The following is a 12,992-nucleotide window of genomic DNA, read 5'->3' as shown; positions in this document are numbered from 1 at the left end:
AGGGGCTCCAGGAGTTGACGTAGTAGAGGCAGGGCAGGCAGGGCCAGGTGCCCTCAGCTCCAAAACTCATCCAGCCTGGATTTGGGTGCTTCCAGGGATGGGTCCCCCTGGGAATTCCCAGAGCACTGCAATGAAAATTTTGGGGCTCTTTTTCAATTATTTCAGTGTTAGTGATGAGACAATTTCACGCTGCCACTACAAAACCCTCTGGATTTATGGAAAACCAGACCTTTTAAACCTAAAAAAGCCATTTCTACCAGGAGGGGCTCCAGGAGTTGACGTAGTAGAGGCAGGGCAGGTAGGGCCAGGCGCCCTCAGCTCCAAGCCTTGTCCAGCCTGGATTTGGGCACTTCCAGGGATGGAGCAGCCAAGGATTCCCTGGGAATTCCTAGAGCACTGCAATCAGAACCAATTATGGGCTCTTAGTTTCTCTTGCGATTTCAGTGTTAGTGATAGACAATTTCACGCTGCCACTACAAAACCCTCTGGATTTATGGAAAACCAGACCTTTTAAACCTAAAAAAGCCATTTCTACCAGGAGGGGCTCCAGGAGTTGACGTAGTAGAGGCAGGGCAGGTAGGGCCAGGCGCCCCTGAGCGCCAGCAGCGACATTCCCGGGAATTCCGGCGCTTCCTGACGCGAGTCCAAGCGGCTCATCCCGGCCACCACCTGTTTCCTCTTGGTCTTGTACCGCCTGTTCTGGAACCAGATCTTCACCTGGGTCTCGGTGAGCTGCAGGTGCCGGGCCAGGTGCGCTCTCTCGGGGGCCGACAGGTATTTCTGGTGGCTGAATTTGCGCTCCAGCTCGATCACCTGGCTGTGCGAGAAGGCGGCTCGGGAGCGTTTGCCCGGCCTGGGGGGCGGCGGGGCCGCGGAGGGGCCGCGCTCGGGCAGGAACGGCTCCGGCGGCGCCTCTGCAAGGGAAAAACGGGAAAAAAAAAGAAAATCGCTTGGAAAAATCCGCATTGGGGAAAAATTCCCACCGGGATGAAAATTCCCGCTTGGATAAAATTCCCTCTTGGACACAAATTCCCTCTTGGGAAAGTTCCCAAGTTGGACAAAAAGTTCCCTCTTGGACAAAAATCCTCGCTTGGATAAAAATCCCACCTGGACAAAAGTTCCTACTTGGGCAAAATTCACACCTGGACGAAAATCTCCACTTTCTCCACAGAAATTCCCACCTGACAAAAATCACCACTTGGACACAAATTCCCTCTTGGACGAAAGTTCCCTCTTGGATAAAAATCCCACCTGGACAAAAGTTCCTACTTGGGCAAAATCCACACCTGGAAAAAAATCCCCACTTGGACAGAAATTCCTACCTGGATAAAAATCCCACCTGGACAAAAATTCCTACTTGGGCAAAATTCACACCTGGATGAAAATCTCCACTTGAAAATCTCCACTTTCTCCACAGAAATTCCCACCTGACAAAAATCACCACTTGGACACAAATTCCCACCTGGACAAAAATTCTCACTTGGACTAAAGTTCCCACCTGGATAAAAATCCCCACTTGGACAAAAATTCCTACTTGGACAAAATTCACAACTGGAAAAAAATCCCCACTTGGACAGAAATTCCTACCTGGATAAAAAGTTCCCACCTGGACAAAAGTTCCCACTTGGATAAAATTCCCACTTGGACACAAATTCCCAACTTGGACACAAATTCCCACTGGGAGAGAAATTCCCATTGGGATAGAAATTCCCACCTAGGATAGGATAGGACAGGACATCTGGACAAAAATTCCCAGTTGGATATAAATTTCCACTTCGACAAAAATTCCCACCTGGATAAAAATTCCCACTCGGAAAAAAGTTCCCAATCAGAAAAAAGTTCCCAATTGGACAAAAGTTCTCACCTGGACAAAAGTTCCCACTTGGATAAAAATTTCCACTTGGACACAAATTCCCAACTTGGACAAAAATCCCCACTTGGACAAAAATTCCTACTTGGACAAAATTCACGACTGGAAAAAAATCCTCACCTGGACAAAATATTCCCGCTTGGACACAAATGCACGCTTGGACAGAAATTCCTACCTGGATAAAAAGTTCCCACCTGGACAAAAGTTCCACTTGGACACAAATCCCCACTTGGACACAAATTCCCACCTGGACACAAATTCCCACCTGGGATAGGATAGGATAGGACATCTGGACAAAAATTCCCAGTTGGATATAAATTTCCACTCTGACAAAAATTCCCACTTGGACAAAAGTAGGAATAAAAAATTCCCACTTGGACAAAAGTGGGATAAAAATTCCCACTTGGAAAAAAGTTCCTACTTGGAAAAAAATTCCCACCTGGACAAAAATCCTCACTTGGATAAAAATCCCCACTTGGACACAAATTCCCATTCAGAAATAAGTTCCCACTTGGAAAAAAATCCTAATTGGACAAAAATTCCCACTTGGATAAGATTTTCCCACTTGGACACAATATTCTCACTTGGACAAAAATTTCCACCTGGACAAAAATTCCCACTTAGAAAAAGTTCCCACTTGGATAAAAATCCTCACCTGAAAAAAAATCCCACTTGGACAAAAAATCCCACCAGGACAAAAATCCCCACTTGGACAAAAAATCCCACCAGGACAAAAAATCCCACCAAAATCACTTGGTTTTCCTCCATACAGAGAGGAAAAAAATCCTATTTTCTATTCCTATTTTCCTTTGTTTTAATTTAATGGTGTGAGAGTCATATAGATGAGTTTGTCTTCCTAAATTACAGGTTTTAATTAATATCCTGCAGAATTCCATAGGAACAGGGATCCAAGGGGTGCATGGAAATAGGGATAGGGATGGGATAGAATAAAATCCCCAAAAAGGAATATTTTCCAGTGCTGGAATAGGAATAGGAATATCAAATAGGGATAGGGATAGGAGTAATATCCCCCAATAAAATAGGATAGGATGGAATAATATCCCCAAATTAAATGGGATAGGGTGGAATAATATCCTCAAATTAAATGGGATAGGACAGAATGGAATAAAATCCCCAGGGTTAGGGTTAGGGTTAGGAACAGGGAATAAATTCCTGCCATAAATTCCATCCCATAACTCCAAGGCAATGCCAAGAGATTTTAGGGCGGTTTTAACCCTTTACATCTCAAACTTTACACCTGGCCTTGGATCTCCAACAAATTCCCAATGGATCATCAGATTCAAAGGTGCTGAGCTCCAGGGAAGTCTCACCCACAACAGCTAAAACCCCTCAGATAAATTTGTTTCTGGAGTTAATCCCTTTTTGAGCATTATCCAAATGGAAATCAGCCAATTCTTTTGGCTTTTGGCCATTTTTTTCGTTTATTTCCTTAAGGTGTGAACAGCAGCTCGAGAAAAAACCAAGGGATTGAATTCCCAATTTGTGAGTCCTGGCTGTCCCTGGAATCCCAGAGCTTTTGTGTAGGAATTGTAGGAATATGCAGGAATTCCTGTTAACAGAATTGGGCTGGAAAGCCAAAATTCCCCTGGCAGGGCTGTTGGAGCCAGAGCCTGTGCTGGAGAATTCCAAAGGGATTTGGGGCTGTTTGGGCAGGGAAAGGCTGAGTCCCCTCTCCAAAAATCTTATCCCAAATTCCTGTGTCCCACTGGGATTTTGGGACGCTGCTTCTCCCCCTCTGGGCAGCCCCTTCCCAAGGTGCCTTTTCTGGGATCTGCATTAAAGGGAATTTCTTACTGAAGCTTTTGTAGAAATGCATCAAATTGGGGTTTTTAGCAACGTTTTAGGCAGATTCTGAGCTCGGAGCCCTTTGGGGCACTGGGGAAAGGTTCTCACTCAGTCTCTGAATTCCTTATTCTCCTCTGCTCCAGCTCAGACATTCCTGGAGTTTAATCCGAGAGCGGCTCCAGGTCTGGATCCTGATCCATTCCTGATCCATGCTCAGACACCCCTGATCCATTCCTGATCAATCCCTGATCCATCCCTGATCCATGCGTGATCCATCCCTGATCAATCCCTGATCCATTCCTGATCCATCCCTGATCCATCCCTGATCAATCCCTGATCCATCCCTGATCAATGCCTGATCCATCCCTGATCAATCCCTGATCAATCCCTGATCCATTCCTGATCAATGCCTGATCCATCCCTGATCCATTCCCTGATTCAACAAGCACAGCCATTCCTGATCCATTCCCAATACCTGACCGAAGCACAGACTCTCCTGATCCATTCCTGATCCGTGCTCAGACATCTCTGATCCATCCCGGATCAATCCCTGATCCATCTCTGATCCATTCCTGATCCATCCCTTGATCCATTCTCTGATTCAACAAGCACAGCCAGTCCTGATCCAAGCACAGCTGTTCCTATCCATTCCCAATCCATTCCTTATCCCAGACTCAGACATTCCTGATCCATTCCCAATCCATCCCCGACCGAAGCACAGACTGTCTGATCCATTCCTGATCGGTTCCCTGATCCAAGCACAGCCATTCCTGATCCATTCTTTGTCCCAGGTACAGCCATTTGTGATCCATTCCTGATCTATTCCCTGATCCATTCCCTGATCCAAGCACAGCCATTCCCGATCCCTTCCTAATCCATCCCTGACCCATTCCCTGATCCAAGCACAGCCATTCCTGCTCCATTCCCATTCCATTCCCAATCCATTCCTTATCCCAGACTCAGACATTCCTGATCCATTCCAAATCCACCCCCAACCGAAGCGCAGACTGTCCTGATCCATTCCTGATCCATTCCCTGTCCCAAGCACAGCATTCCTGATCCATTTGTGATCCATTCCTGATCAATCCCTGATCCATTCCCTGACCCAAGCGCAGCCTGTCCTGCTCCATTCCCAATCCATTCCCAATCCATTGCTGATCCATTCTCTGTCCCAAGACAGCATTCCTGATCCATTTCTGGTTCATTCCTGATCCATTCCCTGACCCAAGCACAGACTGTCCTGAACTATTCCCGATCCATCCCTGATCCATCCTTAATCAATTCCCAATCCATTCCCTGACCCAAGCACAGCCATTCCTGATCCACCCCTGATCCAATTCTTGATCCATTCCTGATCCGCCCCTGACCCGAGCACAACTGTCCTGATCCATCCCTGATCCATCCCTGATCCATCCCCGATCCATTCCTGATCAAACCCTGATCCAAGCACTGCCGTTCCAGATCCATTCCTTGTCCCAAGCACAGCCATTCCTGATCCATTTGTGATCCATTCCTGATCCATTCCCTGATTCAACAAGCACATTCCTGATCCATCCCTGATCAACTTCCAATCCATTCCCTGTCCCAAGCACAGACTGGCCTGATCCATCCGTGATCAGTTCCCTGTCCCAAGCACAGACTGGCCTGATCCATTCCCGATTAATCCCAAATCCACCTCTGATCCATTCCTGATCCATCCCTGATCCATTCCTGATCCATTCCCGATCCATTCCCAATCCATTCCTAATCCATTCCCTGTCCCAAGCACAGACTGGCCCAATCCACTCCCGATTCATCCCCAATCCACCTCTGATCCACTCCTGATCCGTTTCTGATCCATTCCTGATCCATTCCCAATCCATTCCCGCTCCATTCCCGATCCATTCCCGATCCCATGCACAGTCATCCCTGATCCATTCCCAATCCATCCCGATCCATTCCCAATCCATTCCCGCTCCATTCCCGATCCATTCCCGATCCATCCCCGCTCCATCCCCGATGGATTCCCGCTCCCTCCCGCCCCAGCACAGCCGTTCCCGTTCCCGTTCCGTTCCCGCTCCCCCGGTTACCTGGCTCTGCTCCCCGCGCTGTCCCCGGGGCTCCGCCGGGCTGGGGACCCTCGGGGGGCGCTCCCGTGGCCGGGCTGCCCGCGCTGCCCCCCTCGCTGGCCGCTCCCCGCTCCTCACTCCCGCTGCCCGGGGCTGGCTCGGGCTCCCACAGGATGTCCTGGATGAGGAAGGAGCTGCGGGGCCGTGCGGGGCCGGGCCGGGGCCGCGGGCCGGGCCCGGGGGAGCCGCTCATGGCCGGGGGGGTGCGGGCCGAGCTCATGCCCGGGGCTCGCTGCGTCCCCGCCCGGCCCGGCCCGCATTTATCCCGCCCGGGCCAAACCTCCCGGGGCTGATTGGAGCGCCTGGCGCGGGCCCGCCCTTGCCCGGGGCTCGGCTTTGGGGCGCTGCCTTCCCCATCCCGCTCCCGGAGTCCCCCCTGTGGAGCTGGGGGGTCACAGCCGCTTTCTCTGCTCACAGATCCCTCCCGGACCTGAAAACCAACACGCCGATTTTGGGATCAAATGAGTCCAGACTGGGATTTTTTGGAAGAGCATCCTTGGAGGATGTTCTGCATCCATCACCCCAATCCCAGCTCTGCTCCCCTCGCTCATGGGAGCTATTTGGGAAAACGCTCCCATGAGCGCTTCCACCCCTGAGCTCTTTGGGAAAGTGCTGCTTCCAAGGGAAAAGCAGAGAAATAAACGGTTGGGTGATTTTTTAAATTTATTTTGAGGGTTTTCCTCAAATGGGAATGATTTCCACCCCTGAGTTCTTTAGGAAAAATCTGTTTCCAGGGGAGAAGCAGAGAAATAAAAGGATTTGGTGGTTTTTAAATTTGTGATGGGAATGATTTCCACTCCTGAGCTCTTCGGGAAAGTGCTGCTTCCACAGGGAGAAGCAGAGAAATAAAAGGGTTGGCTGGTTTTGAAATTTATTTTGAGGGTTTTCCTCAAATGGGAATGATTTCCACCCCTGAGCTCTTCGGGAAAACGCAGCTTCCACAGAAAAAATCTCAGAAATAAAAGGGTTGGGTGGGCTTTAAATTTATTTTGAGGGTTTTCCTCAAACGCCTCCACCTTGATGCACTCCCAGCGTGCATCGGAAAACGGGGAAATGTCAAAGCTTTGCAAAGCTGCCTGGGGATGATTTAAAAGCCAGGGAGAGCAGCTCCAGAGGCAAATCCTGGCATGGAAAAGGCTGAAAGTTCAAGTCTGAACCTCAGACTAATCCCTCAGTTCATTTAGGAAGCCTGAACACCTTGAACAACAAAGTTTTGGTCACCCAAAAGGAGCAAAACCTTCCCAAATCCAAGAAAAAACACGAAGGGAGCCGCCTGCTGGAGCAGATCCTGTCCTGAGGATCTGATTTATTTGTGGTTGTTGGAAAACAACCCCAGCAGCCTCGGGACCTCTCGGATGTGGGAAAAAAGGGATTAAAAATTCACCTGGTGCCATCCCAAGGCAAATCCACCTCCCGGGCAGGTCCCGTGGGAGCTCTGGGGATGCTCATGAGCAGAATCCCTGGAATTGAGAGCAGTTTCTATTTAAATAAATCTCTAAATACGAATTTATCAGTGACTCCTCCAGCTCTGCTGCCTCCAAACCCCTTTTCCTGCTGGAATATCAGCCCTGATGCCTTTTTAAATTCCCAAACCCACCCTCTTCAGCCGAGCCTGTGGTTTTTCTACCCTTAAAAAGGGAAACAAAAGATTTCCCTCAAATCCCCTGCGGGCTTTGTTGATTTTACAGGAGGTGTTTGGTTACAGCCGCCGGTTTGTGCAAACGTGCCCCAAACTTGGCTTTTCCAGCCCCTTTTTCCCTTCCGCAGCCTCTGGTTTGGGAATTATCCCCCCGAGCTTGGGCAAGCTCAGGAGCTGCAATGGCTCAGCCTGGGTTTGGGCAGAGAAAGGGAATTTTGGGCAGAGTTATGGAGGAATCGGGAACATCCTGAGCTGGGAGGGACCCACGGGATCAAAGAGTCCAAATCCTGTCCTGGGCGATCCCAACAATCCCAGCCCGTCCCTGGGGGCTTTGCCCGGAGCTCCTCCAGCTCTCACCGTTCCCAATTCCAGGCTTTTATTCCTGGGAAAAAAATTCCTTCCTGATTTCTGCCTTTATTTGGGGGAGATTCCTGGGATTTGTGGCTGGAGCTCCAAGGAAAATCCGGGTGTTGTTGGGGATTTCAGGTGAGCCCCGTGCACTGCGAGCCCAGGGCGGGGAAAAGGGAATTCCTGTGGGATTGCAGGGAAAATGGAATTCCATGTGGAGTTGCAGGGAAAAGGGATTTTCCTGTGGAACTGCAGGGGGAAAGGGAATTCCCTGTGGGATTGCAGGGAGAATTAATTCCCTGTGGAACTGCAGGGAAAATTAATTCCTTGTGGAATTGCAGGGTAAAGGGAATTCCATGTGGAATACAAGGGAAAAGGGAATTCCATGTGGAATCACAGGGAAAAGGGAATTCCCTGTGGAACTGCAGGGAAAAGGGAATTCCTTGTGGAATTGCAGGGAAAATTAATTCCCTGTGGAACTGCAGGGAAAATTAATTCCCTGTGGAACTGCAGGGAAAGGGAATTTCCTGTGGAATTGCAGGGAAAATGAATTCCCCGTGGAGCTGCAGGGAAAAGGACCCTGTGGAATTGCAGGTAAAGGAATTTTTCTGTGGAATTACAGGGGAAAGGGAATTCCGTGTGGAATTCAAGGGAAAAGGGAATTCCATGTGGAATCACATGGAAAAGGGAATTCCCTGTGGAACTGCAGGGAAAATGGAATTCCCTGAGGAATTGCTGGGAAAATGGAATTCCATGTGGATCTGCAGGGAAAAGGGATTTTCCTGTGGAACTGCAGGGGAAAGGGAATTCCCAGTGGAATTGAAGGGAAAAAGACCTTGTGTAATTCAGGGAAAAGGGAATTTTCTGTGGATCTGCAGGGAAAAGGACCCTGTGGAATTCAGGGAAAAGGAATTCCCTGAGGAACTGCAGGGAAGAGAAATTCCCTGTGGATTTGAAGGAGAAAGGGAATTCCATGTGGAATTGCAGGGAAAAGGAAATTCCCTGCAGAATTTCAGGGAAAAGGAGTTCCCTGTGGAATTGCAGGAAAAATTAATTCCCTGTGGAATTGCAGGGGAAAGGAATTCCCTGTGGATTTGAAGGAAAAGGGACCTTGTGGAATTGCAGGGAAAAGAGATTTTCTGTGGAATTACAGGGAAAAGAATTCCCAGTGGAATTGCAGGGGAAAGGGAATTTCCTGTGGATCTGCAGGGAAAAGGATCCTGTGGAATTCGGAGAAACAGAATTCCCTGAGGAATTGCAGTGAAAAATGGAATTTTCTGTGGAACAGCAGGGGAAAGGAATTCCCTGTGGAATTGCAGGGAAAAGGGATTGTCCTGTGGAACTGCAGGGAAAAAGGGAATTTTCTGTGGATCTGCAGGGAAAAGGACCCTGTGAAATTCAGGGAAAATGAATTCCCTGTGGATATGAAGGAGAAAGTGAATTACCTGTGGAATTGCAGACAAAAAGGGAATTTTCTGTGGATCTGCAGAGAAAAGAACCTGTGGAATTCAGGGAAAATGAATTCCTTGTGGAATTGCAGGGAAAAGGAATTCCCTGTGGAATTCCCAAACTTGGACTACAAGGTGATTTTTGCCTGGATTATTAGAATTTGATTTGATTTTTATTTTTATTTGGCTCAGGTTTGGATGCTCAGGTGCAAATTGCTGATGGTAAAATTCAAAATACAAAGTGAGAAATGACAAGAGCGCGAAACCACAATTTTTAGTTTTTACTTGCAAATAATAATAATAATAATAATAATAATAGTAACAATAATATTAATAATAAAGGCAGAAATCCATACCTGTGCTGGGACTTATTAAGAAAAACAAATCAGAAATAAATCCAGAAATTACAGGAACACAAAGCATTAAATATTGTCAATAATAAAAAGAAAGCACAAGGATGTGCTGTCCTGACTGGCAGGAATCCTTTGGATTTGGATGCTGAAATCCTTTGGGATTTCAAAAATAAATCCAGAAATTACAGGAACACAAAGCATTAAATATTGTCAATAACAGGAATCCTCTGGATCTGGCTGCTGAAATCCTTGGGGCTGGCAGAATCCTTTGGATTTGGATGCTGAAATCCTTTGGAGTGGCAGAAATCTTTGGATTTGGCTGCTGAAACCGTCTGGGCGGGCAGGATTCCTCTGGATGTGGCTGTAGGAATCCTTTGGGATTTCAAAAATAAATCTACAAATTACAGGAACACAAAGCATTAAATAATGTCACTAATAGGAATCCTTTGGATGTGGCTGCTGAAATCCTTTGGGCTGGCAGGAATAAATCTAGAAATTAGAGGAACACAAAGCATTAAATATTGTCAATAAGAGGAATCCTTTCAATCTGGATGCTGAAATCCTTGGGGCTGGCAGGAATCCTTTGGATTTGGCTGCTGAAATCCTTTGGGCTGGCAGGAATCCTCTGGATGTGGCTGCTGAAATCCTTTGGGATTTCAAAAATAAATCTACAAATTACAGGAACACAAAGCATTAAATAATGTCAGTAATAGGAATCCTTTGGATGTGGCTGCTGAAATCCTTTGGGGTGGATGCTGAAATCCTTGGGGCCGGCAGGAATCCTTTGGATTTGGATGGTGAAATCCTTTTGGGCTGACAGAAATTTTTGGATTTGGATGCTGAAACCCTTTGGGCTGGCAGGATCCTCTGGCTGTGGCTGCTGCCCGATTGGGGCTGGGCTCCGGAGCACGGGGCGCTGTCCGATGCCAGTCCCGGTGCCCCCCCGGTGCCAGTCCCTGTGCCCATCCCTGTGCCCATCCCGGTGTCCATCCCGGTGCCCATCCCGGTGCCCATCCCGGTGCCCATCCCGGTGCCCGTCCCCGCTATCCCCGGCTGCCACTGCCGATCCCCGCGGGCACGGCCCGCTGCTGCCGCTGGCGCTGGGCACCGCCGGGGCTGGCACCGGTTGGCACCGGGGGGAACCCGCACCAAGCGCTGCCCCCGGGGCAGGAGCTGCAGGAAAAAGGGCCGGGAGCCCCCCAGGGAGCCGGGAAGGGCCGGGAGCCCCCCGGGCAGGGTTCGCCATCCCGCACCAGCACCGGCACCGGCACCGTGCGCGGGGGCACCGCCGGCTCCGGGCACCGCTCCCGCCGCTGCCGCTTGCTCTTGTAGCGCCGGTTCTGGAACCAGATCTTCACCTGCGTGGGGCTGAGCTGCAGCAGCCGCGCCAGCTGCTCCCGCTCGGGCCCCGACAGGTATTTCTGCCGCTGGAAGCGCCGCTCCAGCTCCAGCACCTGCGCCTGCGAGAACAGAACGCGCGGCCGCCGCCGCCGCCGCTGCCCCGGCGCCTCTCGGGGCTGCCCCGCGTCCGCATCGGCCTCAAAGCTCGGGGCGAGCAGCGATTTCCCTGCGGCGGGGGGAAAACAAAGCAAAGTCAGCCCCAAACCCGGCTCTGTTCCCAGCGACAGGGAGGGATCAAATGGGGAATGGCGCCCCGTGGGAATAGGATGGAGTAGGGCTGACAGTTCGTAAAGCAAAGGTTGATACTTGCTAAATTTAATATGAATTTTTCCCTTGATATTTATTGAGAACTCAATAAAATTCCCCCCTCCCTTTTAAATTTTTTTAATTATTTTTTTTATTAAGGTGTTACACGAATTCTGGATGAAATTTCCTAATTTTCCCCCTCCCTTTTTTTTATTTTTAAAAATTTTTTATTAAGCTGTTTGGTAAGTTTAGTTGGTAAATTTAATGTGAATTTTCCTGTGATATTTATTGAGAACTCAATAAAACTCCCCCCCCCTATTTTTTTTTTTAAATTTTTTATTAAGGTGTTACACGAATTCTGGACAAAATCTCCTTTTTCCCCTTCCTAATGACGCCTCGGATGTTTTGGGGCTGCCACCGTTGTCCGAGAGGCGGGCACAGAGCGGGTTCGAGCATTCCAGACCCCAAATCCCCTTTCCCACCATCCCGCTGTGCAATCCCTGCCTCCAGTCCAGGAAAGGAGAATCCCACATTTCTCTGAATTTCGGCAAAACAGAAACCCCCGAAGGAGCTGGGAGCGGAGGAGAGAAAAATCCTTAAATCTGAGAGGAGTTGCTGTTTTGGGGGATTTCTGATTTTTTAAGGAATTTGTGCGGCAGAGGAGCGGCCGGGACCAGGTCCAGCTCTGGCTGGGATGCCCTGGGAAGGAATTTGGGATTTCCAGGGGGTGCTGGAAAGCTCTGGAAGGTTTGGAGGGGACAGAATCCTCCCCGAGTCCCCTCTCCCAGTTTGCCCAGTGCTCCCGCTCTGTCCCCACCGGTTTCCCCGCTCTGTCCCCGCCTGTTCAGGGAACAGGAGCAGAGGAAATTTTGGGATTTTTGGGATTTTAGCTGCGGGGAGAAGCGGGACAGCCCCGATCCCTCTCGGGGATGCTCCGCGCTCCGGGGCCGGGCGGGGCCGAATCACGGGGGTGACATCGGGCAGGAAAAAACCCTGAAAATCCCAAATCCAGCCCGGGACGGTCCCGTTTCCCCGAGGGCAGCCGGAGCTGCGGGGGATGCGCGGGGGATGCGCGGAGGGCGCATCGGGATGCCCGAAAATGCCCCAAACAACCGTAAAAAAACCCCAAAAAACAAAAAAAACCCCAAACCAAAAAACCAAACCAAAAACAAACAAACAAAACAAAACAAACCCAACTCCCCCTCAAAAAAAAAAAACAAAAAAACCCCCAAAATCCCCCCAAAAAACGGGGTAAAAAACAGGAGGATAAAGGGAAAAGGGAGGAAAAAGGGGAACCAGAGGGACTGGAGGGTGCGAGGATGCAGCGCTGCCCTCGGGGAACGGGAGCGGCTCCGCGGGGTCCCCCCGGCGCTTCCCCCGCCCGTCCCGCGGGGTCCCGCGGGCACTTACGCGGCCGCGGCTCGTCCTGCGCCGCTCGGGGATCGCCGGGAGCCTCCAGCTTGAGGATGTCCCGCACCGAGAAGGGCGTGGGCAGCATCTCCGGGCACGGGGGGCACCGGGCGCTGCCAGCCCCGCTCCCGGCTCGGGGCTCGGGGGGTCCGCGGGGCTCGGGGGCGCAGGAGGAGCAGGAGAAGGAGCAGGGGGAGCAGGGGCAGTGCCGGGGGTCTCTCGCTGCCACCCGGGGTGTTCCGGCTCCCCATGCGCTGCCCCTGAGCCCGGGCAAGGAGCAGCCCCTTCCCTTCCCTTCCCTTCTCTGCGTGTTTCCAAAACAAGGCAGCCGAGGGAGGGACGGAGGGGGGCAGGGGGTGCCGG

General features: G+C 50.4%; 2 protein-coding genes across 2 annotated transcripts; both read right to left on the bottom strand.

The window, feature by feature from the left end:
- Positions 1-531: 531 nt before the first annotated feature.
- Positions 532-6,004, bottom strand: NKX3-1 (NK3 homeobox 1). Its single transcript, XM_064730965.1, has 2 exons — positions 5,746-6,004; positions 532-914 (listed from the first exon to the last, which is right to left on the bottom strand). Exons 1-2 carry the CDS (start codon positions 6,002-6,004, stop codon positions 532-534), a joined length of 642 nt encoding a protein of 213 aa, XP_064587035.1.
- Positions 6,005-10,615: 4,611 nt separating this feature from the next.
- NKX2-6 (NK2 homeobox 6) lies at positions 10,616-12,717 on the bottom strand. Its single transcript, XM_064730964.1, has 2 exons — positions 12,630-12,717; positions 10,616-11,139 (listed from the first exon to the last, which is right to left on the bottom strand). The coding sequence occupies exons 1-2, from the start codon at positions 12,715-12,717 to the stop codon at positions 10,616-10,618; spliced, it is 612 nt and encodes a 203-aa protein (XP_064587034.1).
- Positions 12,718-12,992: the final 275 nt, after the last annotated feature.

The sequence above is a fragment of the Zonotrichia leucophrys genome, chromosome 22 (assembly GCF_028769735.1).
Source record: "Zonotrichia leucophrys gambelii isolate GWCS_2022_RI chromosome 22, RI_Zleu_2.0, whole genome shotgun sequence".
Lineage (NCBI taxonomy): Eukaryota > Metazoa > Chordata > Aves > Passeriformes > Passerellidae > Zonotrichia > Zonotrichia leucophrys.
The sequence above is the reverse complement of the archived record's forward strand: the minus strand, read 5'-3'. Positions and strand labels throughout refer to the sequence as shown.

Excerpts from the sequence above, each read along its gene's own strand:
- NKX2-6 (XM_064730964.1), bottom strand. The coding sequence starts at position 12,717 with ATGCTGCCCACGCCCTTCTCGGTGCGGGACATCCTCAAGCTGGAGGCT. Across the intron at positions 11,140-12,629 it reads GCAGGACGAGCCGCGGCCGC|GGAAATCGCTGCTCGCCCCG; the intron begins GTAAGTGCCCGC and ends CCCCCGCCGCAG.
- NKX3-1 (XM_064730965.1), bottom strand. The coding sequence starts at position 6,004 with ATGAGCTCGGCCCGCACCCCCCCGGCCATGAGCGGCTCCCCCGGGCCC. Across the intron at positions 915-5,745 it reads AGCGCGGGGAGCAGAGCCAG|AGGCGCCGCCGGAGCCGTTC; the intron begins GTAACCGGGGGA and ends TTTCCCTTGCAG.